This window comes from Lethenteron reissneri, chromosome 31 (genome assembly GCF_015708825.2).
Source record: "Lethenteron reissneri isolate LAM-NWPU_2019-01 chromosome 31, ASM1570882v1, whole genome shotgun sequence".
Taxonomy (NCBI): Eukaryota; Metazoa; Chordata; class Hyperoartia; order Petromyzontiformes; family Petromyzontidae; genus Lethenteron; species Lethenteron reissneri.
In genome coordinates, this window is record NC_083809.1 from 10,660,033 (window position 1) to 10,680,606 (window position 20,574).

Here is a 20,574-nt window from a genome sequence, read left to right on the forward strand (position 1 = left end):
GGGAGCGGTGGTGCAGCGGTTGGCGCGCTGAGCTACGAACCCGACGACCCAAGTTCGATTCCCGCTCACGGCCAACACCGGTGATGATTATCTGAACCGGTCCCGGGCTTTTCCTAGGTCGACTCAGCCTCAAATGAGTATCTGGTGCGGTGTGTAAACGTCGCCACTCGAGAGACAAAGGCTGCCGGATGTGGTGTTGGCCACCCACCCCCTCGTGTGCCGTGCCAGCCTTCATACATGCCTACTAACAGCACTTGCCCCAACAGTCTGTTGAGGCTATACGGGGGTCTCTGTGTGTTTGTTCTTTGTCTACATCTGGTTGTGTGTCTGTCGGGAGCGGTGGCGTCGTGGTTATCGCACTGCCCTATCCCCATGCTGAACCGAGTTTGATTCCCGCTCACGACCAATAACAGTGGCAAATATTTGAACCCGTCCCGGGCCTCCCCTAGGTAGACTCAGCCATAAAACGACAACCTGGTAAGGTGCGTAAACATCAGAAATGGGGAGACAAAGGTGGCTGGACGTGGTGCCAGCCACGACACCCACGTGTGTCATTCGAGGCACATAATAGGTGCTCACCAACAGCACTTGTCCCAACATCCTCCACAGGAATCTTTGTCTCTGGTGTGTGTGTGTGGGTGTGAGACCGTCGGCGTGCTGTAGGGCAGGGCTCACCTGTTTATAGTTATGAGATTCCCATCTGCCGCTGCCATCAGCGCTCGCTCTTTGAATCTCTGTCCCTTCAAAAAAAACTGGAAATATTCCCTGTCTTTTGGCATAAAGGGCTTTCCGCTGGGGTTACCTGATTGCGGCTGGGAATAAAGGCTTCTGCTGATAACGCCGTTTTCCGGTGGTAACCGGGCATCTCCGGCCCGAACCCCAACCCTTCCCAACGAAAACCCCTCAACGCCTGCCGGCTCCTTTCACAACTCTCAGAGGGCAGGGAGTGGGGCGCCGCGGTGGCGAGGAGATGTCAACTCGTTAACTACCTCGCCTGGTATGCAGAAATCCGTGTGTTCGATCCCAACCCTTGACGCCTGCTGTATATTTGGAGCTTGCGTGTTCTCTCCCCCGTGGTCGCGTGGGTTTTTCTCTGGGTCCCCTGGGTTTTACCTCCAGGTTTAGAATCAACATCACGCGTTTATAATATTTTGCTGCTATAAATCTCCATATGATCAGCGACTTCGTTGAGCTATCATTTGTGGCCAGGTCGCTTCTAAAAAAGAGCTATATAGCTGAGTGAGCCTTACCTGGTACAAAAAATGTGTTTTTGTTTAGTTTAGAGGGCCGGGTGAGTGCGCGGTGGGGTGAGGGCGGGGCGATCTCACCGAAGGGAGTGCGGCTGCGAGGGGGCCCAGGTGGGATGAGCTCGAGAGCCGGGGGGATGCGCAGTGCGGCCGTCTGCGGATCAGGGCTCGGGCACAGCATGTGCGTGGCGTCGGCGCCCGGCAGCAGCACGAGCTGCCTCAGCAGCCCCTGGCGAGGGAACACAAACAAGGGGATGAGGGCGCGCTCGGTGAGTGACCGCTGACTTCGGGCGCCCCTCAAGCCACGATGTCCGCTGACGTTGCCAACTGCTAAAACTGCAAACTATTTTAATTTCGATTTAAAGCTTTCGTGACTGCAGGGATTCATCTTCTTGGTTCTTTCGGTAAAGTCACGTAGAAGGGAAATAATAAAATAATAAAAAGAAAACATAATACAATAATTCTCACGACGTTCCGGCCACAACGCAAGCAGCCGTCCTCAGGTGAAGAACAGGTCTGCCATCTAAACTGTCGACAGACCTGTTTTTCACCTGAGGACGGCTGCTTGCGTTGTGGCCGAAACGTCGTGAGAATTATTTTATTATGTTTTATTTTTATTATTTTATTATTTTTATTTGTTTTACCAGGTGAGGCCCCCACCGTGGCTCTTTATCAGGAGCGACCTGGCCACGAATAGTAGCCCAGTGCAGTGGCTTATCACGTGGACATTTGTATCAGCCAAATACTCTAAACGTATGTTGATTACTTTTTGGTTCTTTCGGTAAAGTCACGTGTAAAGAAAATAAATTAAATAATAGAATACGAAGTTTCGATTGCAACACAAGCAATCGTTATCAGGTAGAAAACAAACTTAGTGAGCTTAGAAATACAATGCAATACAACACAGAGAGTCGGCTAACACTACAGTCAGCACCTTACCTGGTTGATTCTAAATATGGAGGGAAAAAGCAGATGACCCGAAGAAAAATCCACGCGACCACATGGAGAACACACAAACTCCAAATATACAGGTGTCAAGGTCGGGATCGAACCCACGACCTCCTGTATACCAAGCAAAGGAGTTAACATCTCGCCACCACCACCCAGTGGGGTGGGCGGGGGGGACATGGGTAATACTTTTTCAGCTGATATTTGTTGGCCAAGTAAAGATATCTGAAACATCTTACGATTGCAATTATTGTTTTTTGTTATTTGGTTTGAGTAAGGGAAGGTGAGGGATACTGTTTGTTTTCTCATCAGTGGGCGAAAGGTAAGCTCGCAGAGTGAACCCTTTGCTCCAGGGATGTTCCACTTTGAGACTCCTGGGCGACGGGACACCTGTCACACTTTGGTCTCTCTCTAATTTGTATATATTTTGAGCTTCTTTCGCACCATACGTAGCCAACCGTGCTAATCGGAGGTGCGGGGTAAAGGCAACAATTTGAACACAAACAGCACTTATAAAATAAATGAGCTTTCGATCTAGATTTAAAAGTGCATAGTGGCTTCCTAATATCGGAAGGAAGAGCGTTCCAGACAGTGGCAGAAGCGCGTCTGGAAGCGCCGCGCACGATCCGGTGGCCACCGTCTTTCCACGACGGCGAACGATGTAAGAAAACTGCGCGTTATCTGTCATGCACCACAGACCTTCAGATCGGAGCACACGCATATCCAACATGAAACAACAAGCGCCAAAACATTCGCCACTGAATTGTAAGGGAGTATGGGGGGAGTGGGGAGGCGCTCAAGATGTGCGGGGGAGATGGAGGAAAGGACGAGATAAATGATGGAGGTGACAGAATGGATGAGCTGATGTCGGAATAAAAAAGATATACTGTAATTGAACGACATATATGATGCACGTTAATTCGTCCGTGGCGTGTTGTTATCGTTCGCACTTTGTCGGCCTTCGAGTGGAGTTGTCTCATCAACACGTGGCACTCACGGGAGCGAGCATCTGACAATGTTTGCCAAACTGGTTGGGCCGTGGGCCATGTCAACGGAGGGATTACGCGTGAAGTGACTGCGCCTAACGAAGCATTTCGACAGCGCTTACTGGCTTCCCCATCGCCAAGTCAAATGTGCAGGCGTTGCATCAAGATGATGCCCGTCACCGGTGCCGCTTTTGAGTACATCTTAAAATCATTCAATTGTCCAAGGCTTCGACACGCAGCCGCGGAGACAAAAAATAAAACGCCATGGGGGAGCACGCTAAAACAGACAATTTCGCTGCTAATAAACGTCACTCACGCCCGCAGCGATGCTTTTAACGGCCGGGAAACGTGAGGAGGTCACGCAGCTTGCCTCGGAGTCGTTCACGAGTCTGTGTCAGAGCGGGGCCGCGCTGGCACGCGTCGCGAGCATGGAACCACGGTCGCCCCGGAGGCCGGGGGCATCGCGGCGCGAGACACTGAACTCGAGAGGACGCCCAGAAAGGAGTCAGTCCCGTCCGCGGGCGCAACTCGGAGTCAACGCATCTTTTATCCCATCCGTGTTGCTGTCCGGGTGCCGTGCGTCTGCGCCTTTTTAAGAGCATCTAGATTAACAACGCGTTTCTGTAGAACTGATGTTTTTTGCGTTATGTTTGTGGTCCTTCCCACGCATCTCCGATCAGCGTTGGTTTGCTCACGTACGGTGCTAAAGAAGTTCTACACTTGAGAAAATATGCGCGGCGCGTCCAGGAATTCTCAAAGGGACGTTCGCAAAACGAAACATGACCGTGCAGCAGAACGGTAAACTCCCAAATAAGGAAATAAAACCACGCCTGCGCAGCGACGGGCTCTTGCAAGTTATTATTGTTTTTAATCCGGAAACGAACTTGCGTTGTCTGCAAGCCCGATGTTAATGGGTGCCAAGCCAGCACAGGTGTGAGGCCATGCGGTTTGCAGCGTTCCTTACCGTGAACGTGCCCTTCGACCTGCGGCGATTGCCGATGTAAAAGGTCGCTCGGTGCACGCTCATCTGGGACGGGAAGGTGGTTTCCATCTCCCTGTAGCAGACACACACACAGAGATGAGGCACAAACGTGGTTGCTGTTGTGCATCGGGAAAGGCGGTGCTGCCAGCGGCTCCCTGCCTCCCTCTCTCGCCAGGCTGGCGCGGGCCACGCAGGCATGACCCTCCACGTGGGCTCTTGCTGATGTGCGCATGGGTGGGGACGTGACGATGGCGATGGGGGATGCACGTGTAGCTAAGCATCCACTTCTGACATGTGGATGGGTGGGATTATCGTGATGACGATGTGAACGACGATGGCAGGCACCGAAAGATGAGTGTGCTATCGTCGTCTGCATGGGTGGAATGATGATGACAATGGTGCCAATGTTGATGATGATCATGACAACGGTGACGACGATGGGATGCGTGCACTGTCCACTGCTGACATGGGTGTGGATGATGTGACCATGACAATGACGACGACGATGATGATCGAATTCTTTGGTTCTTTCGGTAAAGTCACGGAGATAGAAAATAATTAACTAAAAATAATAATAAAAATGTAATAAAAAACTAAAACTCACGACGTTTCGATCGCAACACAAGCGGGCGTCATCAGGCGGAGAGAGTTTTTGGTTTCTATTATTTTTATTATTTTCTATCTACGTGACTTTACCGAAAGCACAAAAAAACATGAATTCCTGCAGTCACAAAACTTTGAAGTCGATGATGATCTTGTTGACGAGAATGAAAATGACGGGGGGTGGGGGCAAGGGGAGGGGAGGGGAGGGAGGGGGTGGGCGCGCATCGCACGCTACTGACGCGAGCACGGGGACCCCGCAGTCCACGGCCAGGGTGGCTCCGTCGCCGGCGACGCTCATCACGAGCGTGTGCCACGCGGCGTCGAGGACGCGCACGCCGGCGAACGAGACGAGGTGGCGCCCTGTACCGCCGGCGCCCCCCGGCGAGAACTCGAACAGCAGCTTGGTGGGCGACACGTGCAGCGCCAGGCGCACCGCCCCCGTCCCCTCGTGCACCACGGCCAGCAGCGTCTGCCGCGCCTGCGACGTCTGGGACCCGCCGGTGCGCACGCGCGAGACGCCATGAGGGCCAGGCCCAAACATGGAAACAAACAAACGATCGAGGGTTAAGTTTCAAGCGAGTGGCGCAGCTTCGCGGTGCGCAGCCGAGGGTGCTAGGGGGGTGCCCGGGTGCCGGGCTAAGGAGTGGGGTGACATTGGACAAGCGGCCTCGTTTTAATTTATTTTGCACCTGATGGGGGGGGGGGGGGCGGACGTGGGGGGCTTGCCAACCTCGCCGGCACCACTGACTCAAGCCGTGCGTAAAGTGGGTCCTCGTTCAGAACCGATTCGAGTCTTGCTGCTGCTGCTGTTGTTGCTGTTGCTGCGTCTCCCGGCTCGATTGAGCAATGTGCTGTTGCTCGCCTCTACGCGAGTGGGACTTGGCGGTGGGAATGGCACGTTTCTGTTGCTGGAGACACTGGTGGCTTCGCACGAAGTAGAACTCGTTTATATAAACTAAAACTATGTTTGACTCAAAGCTTTCGTGACTGCAGGAATTCATATTCTTTGGGTCTTTCGGTAAAGTCACGTAGATAGGTTCAAAGAAAATAACTAAAAACTACGACGTTTCGATCGCAACGTGACTTCACCGAAAGACCCAAAGAATATATAAAACTATTTTTTACTTCACCAGGTAAGACCCACTCAGCTGTGTAGCTCTTTTTCAGAGGCGACCTGGTCACAAATGATAGCTCAACGAAGTGGCTCATCGTGCGGAAATGCAAAGCGGGCAAAATATTCTAAACCAGGTTTGTAAATGTGGAGGGAAAAACCGGAGGACCCGGAAAAAAAAATCAACGCAATCACGGGGAGAGAGAGACTCAAACTCCAAATATACAGCAGGCGTCAGGGTCGGGATCGGGATCGAACCCACGACCTCCTGCATACCAGGCAGGGTAGTTGACATCCCGCCACCGTGGCGCCTGGTGACACGATGGGCTGAGTGAACCCGCTGACCGCAATCTGAACTCGCAGTTTTGTAACTGTGGGTTAAGAATTCTGTCTACACGCGCACTATCCTCGGCTGCGTTTCATCTTTTTTTCTTCCATGATTAGTGTTTATCTACAATAACAGAACTCTTCATGTGGAGGAGACGCAGACGCCCTGTGATTGCACGCGACAGCACTAAAATACAGCGGCTGTAATCTCCCCATCACCCGTGTGTGTCTGCTCGCTAACAGCACTTGCCCAAACAGTACGTTAAGGCTATAGGGGGGATCTTTGTCTTTGCTCCGTTTGAGCTGAAGTGGTTAGCGTGCTGCGCTACGAATCGAGTTCGATCCCCGCTCACGGCCAACACCAGTGACGTTTATCTGAACCGGTCCTGGGCCTCCCTTAAGTCGACTCAGCCTCAAATGAGTACCTGGTGCGGTGTGTAAAAAAACATCTCCACTGGGGAGACAAAGGCTGTCGGGCGTGGTTCCGGCCTTCACAGGTGCTACTCGCTAACAGGACATGCCCCCAACAGTCTGTTACAGGCTACACGGGGCATCTTTGTCTTTGTTTGCGGGAGTAATCACCAGGACTCGACGTGGAAGGAGTCCGTGGGGCAGTGCAAACACGAAGGGCGCCTGTGTGCGGATCCGCGCCGGCGAGTCTCCCAACTCAGCCAAAGACCCCTGCAGCGCCGAGATTATTAAATATAGGAGAGTGCACTTTAAACAAACACACACGCATAATGGAGTGCGTGAGGGCTATTTGAGAGAGCTATCTTTCTTTGCATTTATTTTCTGGCCCAGCAATAAACGGACAATATAATCCCCGGCATATATTTTTTAGGAAAACAAGTCTGAAGAGGGCGGATTTGCAGATATGGGTGTGTGTCTTCCTCCGTCTCGCTAGTTAAATGAGACCAACTCTTAGCCACTATCGCATGGCCGTGCTTGATGGAACACAGGGGGGTGGAGTGGTTTTTACAATTCCACTTACGAGGCAATGAAAGTAAGTATGTACAGTGGAAATGTGATACAATGCCATGCGGACTTGAGCGTGTTCTCGTAAAGCCTGTGAGTATGCCACTAATGAATGGGCAATCGAGTTTGCGGAGATGTTTATTGGTGTTCAAAAAAACATTTACACGTCCCCATTTATCATCCACTCCTAATGCGTGTCCTTAAGAAGCCATGAACATTCGCACGGGATTGCGAGAGCGAGCAAAGGAGGTTTACTCTCCAACACCACCGTTGTGCTGAAGTAGTGACTAATTAGGACACGTTTTGTTTCCGTGGCAAACTTTACTAATTGGCTTTGTCGGGTGGTGGCGGGTTTAACGACACATTTGTTAGCGTGAGAGAGAGAGAGATGTCCACGTACACTCAATTGGGATCGCTGGGACTCGTGTTGGTCCCCGTTGTTGCCACTGAGTGCGGAAGCTCACAGACAACGATAGGCGGCACGTGTCGGAGTCGGGGGCCATCCATTGAGTGGGAACGCAAAAATCTGTCAAACTTGCCCCCTTACCCCCTCCATGTACGCACGCGGACTTTTTACACCCCCTCCCCCACCTGCGTACGTACGCTTGACCCCCCCCCCCCCTCAATCCTATAGAACGGCCGATATTTAATCCACGCAGAGACGATCAAGGATGAATAATATTAACGTGTTTATGCAAACAAAGAGTCCATCGCCGGCTGCGTTAAATAATTAAGTCGCGTACCTTGGCCACTTATTTTGCTGAGCTGCGTGACAGCTGCAGTCAGAGGGGCACGGTGACACACGAGTGACACCTCTCCCACAGTCCCACTTCTCCCGGCAGGACTTGTTGTCTGACAGCTGAAGAAACTGAACTGTGGCTCATTTGAAGGCCAATGTAGACAACTTATTGTCGAGGCTTCACCCCCCCCTCTCCCCGTTTCCTATGGGTCTAATGCCCTTCTCCCGCACCTCCGATTAGCACCGGTCGGCCACGTGCGGTGCGAAAGAAGTTCAACGCACGTGGTTGAAAGCCCTGGTCCTGCAGTGGGACTGACACAGCTGAGGGGCTGTGTGAGGTGAGTGAGGGGGGGGGGCACATCGCACGCGACCCATCGGAGGCGGTGCTCGAGTTGGATGATGCAGAGGTGCAGCTGTCACCGTCGAGAAAGCGGCGCGTTGCTGCTGCTGCTTCTACGGCTCCTGCTGCTGCTTCTACGGCTGCTGCTGCTGCTTCTACGGCTGCTGCTGCTTCTACGGCTGCTGCTGCTGCTTCTACGGCTGCTGCTGCTGCTTCTACGGCTGCTGCTGCTGCTGCTTCTACGGCTGCTGCGCTGCTTCTACGGCTGCTGCTGCTGCTTCTACGGCTGCTGTGCTGCTGCTTCTACGGCTGCGGCTGCTGCTGCTTCTACGGCTGCTGCTGCTTCTACGGCTGCTGCTGCTTCTACGGCTGCTGCTGCTTCTACGGCTGCTGCTGCTGCTTCTACGGCTGCGCTGCTGCTGCTTCTACGGCTGCTGCTGCTGCTGCTTCTACGGCTGCTGCGCTGCTTCTACGGCTGCTGCTGCTGCTTCTACGGCTGCTGCTGCTGCTGCTTCTACGGCTGCTGCTGCTGCTGCTTCTACGGCTGCTGCTGCTGCTGCTGCTTCTACGCTGCTGCTTCTGCTGCTGCTTCTACGGCTGCTGCTGCTTCTACGGCTGCTGCTGCTTCTACGGCTGCTGCTGCTTCTACGGCTGGCTGCTGCTTTCTACGGCTGCTGCTGCTTGCTTGCTTCTACGGCTGCTGCTTCTGCTGCTGCTTCTACGGCTGCTGCTGCTTCTACGGCTGCTGCTGCTGCTTCTACGGCTGCTGCTGCTGCTGCTTCTACGGCTGCTGCTGCTTCTACGGCTGCTGCTGCTGTTGCTTCTACGGCTGCTGTTGCTGCTGCTTCTACGGCTGCTGCTGCTGCTTCTACGGCTGCTGCTGCTGCTGCTTCTACGGCTGCTGCTGCTGCTGCTTCTACGGCTGCTGCTGCTGCTTCTACGGCTGCTGCGGCTGCTGCTGCTTCTACGGCTGCTGCTGCTTCTTCTACGGCTGCTGCTGCTGCTTCTACGGCTGCTGCTCCTGCTTCTACGGCTGCTGCGGCTGCTTCTACGGCTGCTGCTCCTGCTTCTACGGCTGCTGCTCCTGCTTCTACGGCTGCTGCTCCTGCTTCTACGGCTGCTGCTGCTGCTGCTTCTACGGCTGCTGCTGCTGCTTCTACGGCTGCTGCGGCTGCTGCTGCTGCTGCTTCTACGGCTGCTGCTGCTGCTTCTACGGCTGCTGCTTCTACGGCTGCTGCTGCTACTGCTTCTACGGCTGCTGCTTCTACGGCTGCTGCTGCTGCTGCTGCTTCTACGGCTGCTGCTGCTGCTTCTACGGCTCCTGCTGCTGTTTCTACGGCTGCTTCTACGGCTGCAGCTGCTGCTCGCTGTTGTGTTGACGCTGCGTTTAGAAGCAGCGACCCCTGTCTGCGTGCAGAGCACGACAGCGAGTCGGTGTGATTGTTCACTCCAAGTGCTGTTCACTAATTTTGTTAATTCTTAATTTTGTGATTGTTAACTTCCAGTCATCGTCACTAATGTTGTTCATTGTTAATGTTGTTATTGTCAACGCGCGGTGTTGTTCACTAATTTGCCGCCACACGTGTTAAACCATTGGGGGGGGGGGGTGACAGCAGCACGATGATGATGGGGGGGGGGGGGTGTTCACTCGTTGTGTCGTGGCGAGGGCCGCACTAAAAGGCCCACCAGGGGCAGGGAAGCACACCGGGTCACTGTGCGCGACATGAGACGCGCCGCTGATTGCGCGACGAGTCCCTACACACGTATTCTTAGGTGTTTTCGGTAAAGTCACGTAGGTACAAATTTTAAATTAATAAAAGTAAAATAAAAACAAAATAAAAATCACGACGTTTCGGAGGCAACGCAAGCTTCCGTCTTCAGGTGGAACATTCACAACACGACTGCTGTATCAGCACGATAGCTGTATCAAGTGATACAGCTATCGTGCTGTGAATGTTCCACCTGAAGACGGAAGCTTGTGTTGCCTCCGAAACGTCGTGATTTTTATTTTATTTTTATTTTACTTTTATTATTATTTTTTACCTACGTGACTTTATCGAAAAAACCTAAGAATATGAATCCTTGCAGTCACGAAAGCTTCAAATGTAGAATCCCTACACACGACCACATCACCCATCAGAGACGTACCCCCCCCCCCCCCCCATTTATGGCATAAAGTGGGCGTGGCGTTGCCCGAAAGCGGGCGGTGTCTTTGCCCATATATGGTCATTCGTGGATCGCCAACCTCGGGCAGAAAAAAATGCATGGATTCTTAGCAGTCGATCCGGGGCAGTGGCTCAAGAAAGTTGATCCGGGCAGCATTCTCGACGATGCAGCGGTCAGCGCTGCGCTACGCTACGAACCCGGCGACCCGAGTTCGATTCCCGCTCACGGCCAACAACCCTGTGACGATTATCTGAACCGCGGTCCTGGGCCTCCCCTAGGTCGACTCAGCCTCAAATGAGTACCCGGTGCGATGTGTAAACGTCGCTGCTGGGGAGACAAAGGCGGCCGTGCGTGGTGTTGGCCACCCACCCCCTCGTGTGCCGTGCCGGCCTTCATAGGTGCTACTCGCTGACAGCACTTGCCCCTACAGTCTGTTTAAGGCTATACGGGGGATCTTTGTCTTTGGGCAGCCATCTTGAAAATGTCCATTCGTTCATTCAAATGGATTTAAAAGGGGGGAATGCGTTGGGTTAGATCGCGTAAATCTTATCGCGATCTAACCCAGATAAAAAAAAAACCATTATGGAGAGATTGTTAAAGGAGGAGGAGGAAGAGGAATCTTTGGAAGAACGGAGGGAGGAGGAAACTCGAGCGAGATCCGACTCCCACGGGGCACCGTGTGCAAGGGGGGAGGGGGGTTGCGTTTGAGGGGGGCCCTGGGCTGTTGTGTTTTTGTTGTGGTAGTGGGGGGGGGGGGGCTGTTTCTACAGTAACATCCCGATTTCGCTAATGCGTCGTCACTTCATCATTAACACCGCCACCTGATTCAACCGCCACGCTCACGTCGCTGTCAGCGTCATCGCCGTCCGTCCCTTCCTCGTCATCCGTCGCCTCTCAGCCGTCGCCTCCACCACCCACCACGACCAAGCCTGTAAACGCCGCTTGGGTCTCACCTCGTTTCGATATTCGTCGTCGCACCTTCACAGGAACGCATCCCCGACGTAAACCGGGGTATGGCCGTACATTAAATTCCCTCCCTTGGCTCTTTGACCACCACCACCTCGTGTCCAAAGCCTAACCACGTGCAGTTACTTAGCTTGTTATATTTTTTTTATCGAAGTTAATAGAAACAACACTTAACGTTTAATGTTGCCACGTAACCGGTAGGAGTTGCTATTTGTTAAGGAGCCGTTCATAAATGGCGTCACGCGATTTTGGACGATTTTGACCTCCCCCCCTTCGTCACACGGCGTCACAAAAAGTCAACCCCCCCCTCCAATATGACGTCACAAAGCTCTGCCCCCCCCAAAAAAATAAATCATGCCTCAAATTGTTTTAAACTATTGTCATTGTAGTGCGTATTTAATGTGGCGCTGCACTCTGATGTTGTAGGAGAAAACATTAATTTAAAAAGTATATTTAATTAAGTTGAATGTGTTGTCTATATTTATTTAAAGGTACGTAACATTTCTCACCCCCCCCCCCCTCCATTATCACAAATGTCTGACTAGGTGCGTGACGTCATATAAAGGACAGCCCCTAAACGCACGGTGATGCTTCCTATGCCATTCATAGCCAAACGGCACGCTGGGCGGGGGGCATCTGCCATCGTATGAATGTTGAACTTCTTTCGCACCGTACGTAGCCAACGGTGATAATCGCACCACAGTGGTGCGTGGCGAAAGCTCGAGAGAGAGGCAAACGCCCCAGCGTAGCGCAACCCGCGACGCTGCGCGTAAACTCACGAGTTGAAACAGCGCGGCACGATCGCGTTTCACCCACGACACAGCAGCGCCCATTAAAATAGCCGGGCTGTGGTGGCACGCCTGTACTCCAGCACTGCGGGGGGGGGGGGGGGTGGATCGCACAAATGTTGCGACACTAGGAGGTGCCATGCCCTTGGCTTGCCAGGGGGGCAGTACGGCAATTTCGTGGACTCCGCATATTGGAATGTTTCCCCCTCGCACGCAAAGTTGTTTTTTTCTTCTCTCTGGGAGCTCCAGAGAGAACCACTGATTAAAATGTCCCCGATAACACCTTCACATGTAGAGGAGCGCAGAGCTTTGGCAATCATTGGTGCCGGACCACCGCGTGGCTGCCTGCCTTCCTGCTTGCCCGTGGCTCCTCACGCCTCTAAGTTGTTCTATGCGGTGGCGTTACAAGTTGACATTGTTATATTATTATATACCCATACATTTGTGTATCTTTGGAGGGCAATGGGGGGTGTGCGTGTGGAGGAGCTCAAAATCAGAGACACTGGGCTGCGACCCCTTAAAAGCCCTCCCCCCCCCCCCCCCCCCGTGGGGCGGGCGTGAATCCAGAGAGCCCCCTGACCGTGCTTGACCTTGCGAGTGTCCGCCGCGAGCGTGACGACGACGGAGAACTCCTCGGGGAAGCGGTGGCAGTGGGTGAAGATGCGCGCCGCCGGGAACGAGAGCCCGTGCTGCCGGGTGCCGCCACCCGGCCACGGCTCGTGGGGCGCGCGCCGCGGCGAGAGCCTCGCGCCGCGCACGCCACCCTCCTGCACGACGGTGACGCCGCGGGGGAGGTCTCCTGCCACCGGCGTCGCCAGCGACTCGGCCAGCAAATCGAGGGGCTCCAGCTCTGGGGGGAGAGGGGAGGGATTGGGGAAGAGCGTCGGTTGGGGGCAGAGGCACAGGCGAGCCGTTCGTGGGTGATTGCGCCGAGGTGCGGTGTTGTTGTGGAGGTGCAGCCGAGGGTTTGTCATTCGTCCGAATCCACTGCTAAACGAATGTACCTCCCCGTAGTGTGTTATTTAACCACACTAAACTAAAATTATAAACTGAATTTGTTATTTGTTTTACCAGGTAAGGTCCACTGAGCTATATAGCCCTTTGTCAGAAGCGACCTGGCCACAAATGATGGCTCAACGAAGTGGCTTTTCAAGTGGAAGTGTATAGCAACCAAATACACTAAACGCGTGTTGATTCTAAATGTATATGGGACAACCGAAGGACCCAGAGAAAAATCCACGCGGCCACCGGAAGAAGGAGAGAGACGCGCAAACTCCAAATATACAGCAGCAGGCGTCAGGGTCTGGATCGAACCCACGACCTCCTGTATACCAGGAGAGGTGGTCAACATCTCGCCACCGCCAGATGTTGTTCATTCCGGGTTGGTGAAAAAGTGGGGCCACGGCACCCAGAACCGGTTGAGATATCACTCGTCCACTGATGTCATAGCCGTCGCCTGGAATCGAACTCAGATCGCTGGCATCGTAACGCAGTGTGCACGTGAACGACTTGCAAACACTGCGACACGTACCCCTTGTCGTTATAAAATTATAACTATCTGCCGTCCATAATGCCCTGCCTTTGCTGGTACTTATATTTAATGCACAGATCTACTTACACTGAGCAGGGATAACATGAATGCACGCCACTATGTATACATAAACCCACACGGAAAGTCACGGAGTGAGGTTTACAAAACAGACAGCGAGATGTGGTTGTAGTTAATCCGCATGTCACGCCTCGACTGTCGCGTGCAGAATAAATTAAAGCTTTTTACGGACGCATTTTTCGGAAACCTTTTTGTCTGAAGCCTAAAACCCGAAGTCGATTCTACGAGCAGCGCTGATATCTAAACATTTAATCACAAACGCTACTGGAGAGACCTTTGATTAAAGAGCGTGCAATATTTTGGCTGTCTGCCCTCTTATAATCACCTGGGTACCACGCTATAATTTACCGGTCACAGTTCACCAGCTTGTAATTGTGCAGATCCTCTCATCCGTTAAATGTTATTCGTCCGGTGAGACTCATAAAAGCCTTGCCTTTTTTGGCCACTGTGCTTCCAAGCATTCGGTCTCTCGAGGGATTGTAATTGGAATCGGGGTCTTAATGGTTGTTATTTGCTTTTAGAATTGTGACTTTTTTTTCATGAAGCTACGAGGCACAGTGATAAAAGGCAAAGTGCTTTTCTATTTATTTCAGTTGGTGGGATTAAGCGCACTGATCTTGGCAGTCACGGATGAGCAGCCGTCACTCCCCTAATCGCGCTGCGGAAACACACCCACGGCGTCTCTCTTGGCATCTCCATTGTCGCTGCGATGATTTTTTTGAACATTGGGGAAGAACGATTGAGAAGTGCCGCTGTGATATTATAATAATTATCATGATCATCATAATCACAACCGCGACAACTGCAACGAATTCCATCACCGGTGGGGCACAACACCGCAGGAGACGCCGACGCTGAAGTCTCACCAACTGGATGTGGTACCGATTTGCGAGCCACTGCGCCCGCAGAGCATCAACGCAGCCTGGAACACGGACCAGACATCGAGAACGCGATGCATGTGCCCCCCAAGTCGACACTGCCCCCCCCCGCCCCCCCGAAGCGCGAGGGTGATTATCTGACACGCGCAGTCATCCTAAACAATGGCTCGCGACGGCGCGTATCCCGAGAGCAGCCTGGGAAACGCGCCGACACAAACGCAGGGGCAATGGCCGAATGATGATGCGCCGTGTCTGCAGATCATTGAACAGCGGTGGCAAGGCCGCCCTGCTGCTCCTGCTGCTGCTTCTGCTGCTGCACGCATCTGCCGGGGGGGGTACAACGCGGCGCGTCTCAGTAAACGCGCCGCCCGAAGCGTCCGTCGGATGCTCCGCTCAATGTAACGTCCAACATGAAGTGAGAACGTTTGTTTGTCTGGTGCCCTTAGCCGGGGAACTGTATTAACTATAGCCGCATTGATGGCGTTTATTTGCACTGACATCGTTCCTTTTGATGGCGTTACCGGCTTATGTCGCCGTGTAAACGATGTTAATGCAGGTGGGGGGGGGGGACTTCTTTAACCGAGTGGCTCTGATCCCGCGGGGTCTGCGTGGCGTGATTGTTGGGGAATTTACGAGGCAATTAAAAGTCCTCTTCAATTCAAAACAATTGTCTGGGACGCGGTCCCAGATAAACCCGAGCCAAGCCCGTAGCCGGCGCTTTAAAAGGACGCCGCTTTTATTGGTGCGTTTCGCATGGAAGGTCCATTCACCGCGAGCCATTTGTCTTTCTAAACATCACTTTTGTTCCATCGCATTGATACGTCTGCGGAAGAACGCTGACACGGCATCCCTGAATGCCGCCGCTCTTTTGTGTGCGCCCCGCACGCATTCCCCTCGCGAGCTCGCACGCATCTCGCCCAGGAGCGAAAGGGGACATCGCGCGCTCGCTCCCTCGCTCGCCCTCGCTTGCTCTCAATCGCTCACTCGCTCGCTCTTTTTTTTTACGATCAGACGAGAAAGATGCTCGGTCTTTCGGCACTTTGCTTCGTTCATCATTTCGTATTTTTTTAAATCCTTTATATTAAGTTCACTTGCTTGCTTGCTTGCGCGCTTACGACCGTGCAAATCTTTCGGTCGTTTTTTAACCCACTTCCCGTGATCCAATCGAGCTGTCATTTTGCACACAGACTCGTTGTGCGTGACAATTTATTTTCGTGGAAAAAAAAATTCAAAAATTTTCCACTTTTTAGGAAAAAAAAATATCATATTTCATTTTAAATACCAATGTGATAAAAATGAAACTCGTACTCAAGAAAAACAGAAATGAATAATAAAATAAAACCGATGCCACGCATATAAAGGATTTATAGTGAAAAACTTTGTTTTTACGGGTTAATTTTTTTATCTTTGCTTTATGTAACCCGCCCCCCTCGCTCTCGCTCACTCTCTCGCTCACTCTCTCGTTCTGCACGCAGCCTTTCTCGCAGTCCAACGGCCTCCGACGGGTAGCTCATAACTGCATGCAGAGCTCTCCGTCATCTGCCACCGAGCACACGGCCTCCTCCATCGCCCACTGCTCCTCGCTTGCTCTCAATCGCTCACTCTCTCTCTTTTTACGATCAGAGGAAACAAGAAGATGCTCGGTTTAGTCGGCACTTTGCTTCGTTAATCATTTCGTTTTTTCCTTTCCTTGCTTTATGTACTCCCCCCCTCCTTTTTAAATGAAATATTCTACGCATTCTGTGCTACTTTCTTCGGAGACACAAACATTAACACGAAGAAGCACGCTCTGCTCCTCCTCCTTACACCTTCCCTATCTCTCTACCCCCTCTCTCTCTACCCCCTATCTCTCTACCCCCTCTCTCTACCCCCTCTCTCTATACCCCTCTCTCTACCCCCTCTCTCTACCCCCTCTCTCTATACCCCTCTCTCTACCCCCTCTCTCTACCCCCTCTCTCTACCCCCTCTCTCTATACCCCCTCTCTCTACCCCCTCTCTCTATACCCCCTCTCTCTACCCCGTCTCTCTCTTTTTTTACGATCAGAGGAAACAAGAAGATGCTCGGTGTATTCGGAACTTTGCTTCGTTCATCATTTAGTTTTTTTGTTTGTTATTTTTTTAATGCTTTGCTTTACGTAACCCCCCCCCCCCCCCATTTTTTTTAAATGAAACATTTAACAAAATATTTTTAGCTCTGCTCTCCTTACCCCTTTCTTCTCTCTCTACCCCCCTCTCTGCCCCCCTCTCTCTGTACCCCCTCTCTTCATCTCCCCCCCCTCTCCCTATTGTCTCTCTCTATGTTCCCCCTATTTTCTATGTAACAATTTCTTTTTTAACTACGACAAGTGCTGCATCTGCACCCAGCACTCCTTGCGGTCATATGGCCTCCGACGGTAGCTCATATCTCTCGCTCGTTCGCTCTCTCGCTCACTCCCTCTCCTTCTCCACAACATTGCGGGGAGAGAAGCGCTGCCAGGGAGATGCCCCCCCCCCCCGCCCCGTTCCTCCCCCCTCCTCACTGGGTCGAATTCGGATACCAGAGACGCAAGCGTCGGAGCTCAGGTTAAATACATTCTGTCTGCATTGTTTCAATAAAACGCGCGCACCATTCGCACTAAGTTCCCAAAGACATCGATCTGTTGATGTCGACGAAACTTGCCAAAACTGCAAGAAAAAAATTGGGTGCGTGGTAAATTCAAGATGCTGTCTTTTTTTTTATTCGCGGAAAAAAAAGAGAGTCGATGGCATATTTGCTTCCCTCTCCAGCAGCTCAGATTATTTTGTTTAAACGCAGGCTAATTATTGTTGTTAGAGCCTTAAAAGACAGGGGCATCGCACAGTTCACTAGACAAACCGAAATATTTAGAAAGCGACTCACGATGCCGGGAGAATCAAAGGGTCCAGTGTGCGTGTGTGTGCCCACGTGTGCACACCCCCGTGTGTCTGTATGTTCCTGTTTGCATGCGTGTCTGTGTTTGTCTGTGGGGTAGTGCAGCGGTTAGCTACGAACCCAGCTACGAACCCGGCGACCCGAGCTCGATTTCCGCTCATGGACAATACCAGTGACGATTACCTGAATCGGACCTGGGCCTCCCCTAGGTCGACTCAGCCCCAAATGAATACCTGGTGCGGTGTATAAAGATCGCCATTCGGGAGACAAAGGCGGCCGTTCGTGGTGCTGTTCACTCACCCCCTCGTGTGCCGTGCCGGCTAGCTAACAGCACTTGCCCTAACAGTATGTAAAGGCTATACGGGGTATCTTTGTCTTTGTTGTCTGTGTGGTGTCTGCGCGCATGACATTAGTTTCCCCGTTTGATTGAAAACAGTCTTGGCAGCAAACACACTTTAAAAGGGAATACCTTTTTTATTTTGCAGAACTACGGAGTACAAATATTCATGAGAGACCACTCCATATAGAAAGTTACGGTTGCATTCAATTATTAATAAAAACACTGCTTCCTCGCTTTTTTCGTGGCAAATGCTCCGACTGGACGAAGGCACCCCGCTTATCGCGCTCACGCTCCTGAAATAAAGATAACATCAGAGGACAGGACTCGCCGCATTTTATTTGATTCTTTTTGAAGCCAAAATCTCCCTGCACATTTTCCTGGACGATGGAGGAGAAAATAAATTCCATCTTGAAACGGCGACATAACGCGGCACGCTCACCCCCGATCACCACCCCCTACTCCACCAGCGAGCGCGAGGCTTTTACCAGGCGAATGCTCAATACGATCCGAAAGCCAGCATCCTCCACTTAAGCTTCGGAAAACTAAACTAAAATTTTCATACAAATACTTGTTGCTTATTTCGCCAGGTAAGGCCGGCCCACTGAGCTGTATATCGCTCCTCTTTTTTTCTTCCAGAAGCGACCTGGCCGCCACAAATGAGAGCTCAACGAAGTGGCTTATCGCGTGGGCATTTATAGCGCGATGCTGATTCTAAATGTGGATGGGGAAAAATAGGAGGATCCGGAGAAAAAAATCCACGCGATCACGGGGAGAGAAAGAGAAACACGCAAACTCCAAATATACAGCAGCAGGCGTCAGGGTCGGGATCGAACCCACGACCTCCTGTAAACCAGGTGAGGTAGTTAACATCTCCTAGCCATCGTCATTATGGTGATGAGAGAGAGACACGCAAACTCCAAATATACAGCAGCAGGCGTCAGGGTCGGGATCGAACTAACGACCTCCTGTATACCATGCGAGGTAGTTAACATCTCTTAGCCACCTCGGAAGAGGCGTCATTATCGATGTTTAACAAGTGGGATTTCGTGACCAATATCCATAATAAAGGTTAGATCGCGTAAATATATTTAAGTGTATCGCGTAAATATATTTAAATATATAAATATATTGTAATATATTTACGCGATCTAACCCAACAAAACCCTCTATCATGGTTGTCTGCGCTGTTTGCTGAAAGCGCTTCCGTGCAAAATCAAGACTCGCTGATTTTTTTTTGTTTGCACACACACGGCGACTGAAAGCAGACCCCTGATGTAACGTGCTCGCAAGACACACACACGCACCACGCCACGAGCCTTCACTCGCTGCGGACTTGCGTTGGTCATGGCCAATGGCAGCTTTAGCGCAGGGCACCCGTGGGGAGCTGTCTGTGGGTCCCGGCACGCGGGTCGTCTCCACGCGAACGCCGTTCTTCTTCCCTTTCTTCTTCGTCGTCGTCTTCGGCGTCGTCTTCGTCTCCTTCTGCTCCTTCTTCCCGAGAAACTAGGGCGGCGGCGGCTGGCTTCTGTGCCCGTGTCTTCCCATGGAAGGATCGGCACGGCTCTTTGAAGATGATATCGCCGGCGCCGCATCGGACGATCTCGCCTGCATGCGCGCGCGCGCGCGTGCGTGCGTGCGTGTGTTTCAGTATCACACTAGCGAGTCGTGTCAGGTGTCGGGTGTTCTCCCCCCCCCCCCCCCCCCACCACGCTATTGGCAGCTCGCATGACAGGTTTTGGAGCTCAGAAGCATTGGCGCACAAAACGCGATCGCTTATTAAAGGGCGCTGCTCCAGCGCGCATCACGCAGGCCCGCAGCCAGTGGCATAAAACACTTTAAAGTGACACCTCGTGGTATTACCTCTAAATCATCGTAAAGCGAGAGAAAAGTTGATTGCGGTGTGTTATGCGAGACGCCCTTATAAAAGGGCGATGCGTCGCTGCTGCGGTAGACCTATGCCCCCGCGTTTCGTTTAGCTGCTGATGTAAATATATAAATATATAAAGCATGCAAACGGAAGCTTACGCGCATTTTGATTATCGTCCGTCGCGTCGAGTCCACGATCGCATTAAGTCGTTTGGCCGCTTCGCAGAGGCACGGAAACCTTGCGACGCAATTCGTAATGTAGGAAGTGAACTCTCGCGTGGGCGCACGCTCCCCCGCGCTGACCGGCGATGGCTTAGCCCTTCGTATGGTCCCGTGTTATGGCATCACGGGTGGCAACTGACGGGTGCCGAACCTGGACTCCCCGTTATCCTGGGTGGCTGCAGCGCACCACAGACCCAACGTCTAAAACTAAAAACTCGAAAAAAAATTTATTTTACCAGGTGCAGCCCCACTGAGCTATGTGGCTACTGTTCAGAAGCGACTTGGCCACAAATGATTCGCCCACTGTGGACATTTATATCAGCCAAAAACTCTAACCGGATGTTGATTCTTAATGTGGAAGGGAAAAAAAACAGATGACCCAAAGAAAAATCCACGCGACCACCGGGAAAGAAACACGCAAACTCCAAATATACAGCAGCATGCGTCCGGGTCAGAGATCGAACCCACAACCTCCTGTATACCAGGCGAGGTAGTTAACATCTCGCCACCGTGGCGCCCTGTGGCGGCACTCACAGCCTCGGGCGTTGTGTACATGAGGGCGGAGTTGGTGTCATGCGGTAGACACGTGCG

At 52.2% G+C, this 20,574-nt stretch overlaps 1 protein-coding gene across 1 annotated transcript in view; it reads right to left on the reverse strand.

Moving 5' to 3' along the window:
• Positions 1-20,574, reverse strand: part of TSPEAR (thrombospondin type laminin G domain and EAR repeats) — a 45,657-nt gene that overhangs the window by 19,912 nt on the left and 5,171 nt on the right. The window contains exons 2-5 of the mRNA XM_061563509.1: positions 12,769-13,028; positions 5,006-5,253; positions 4,146-4,236; positions 1,329-1,476 (exon numbers count right to left, since the gene is read on the reverse strand). Of these exons, the coding sequence (XP_061419493.1) occupies positions 1,329-1,476; positions 4,146-4,236; positions 5,006-5,253; positions 12,769-13,028 (747 nt within the window). The remainder of the gene's footprint in view (positions 1-1,328; positions 1,477-4,145; positions 4,237-5,005; positions 5,254-12,768; positions 13,029-20,574) is intronic.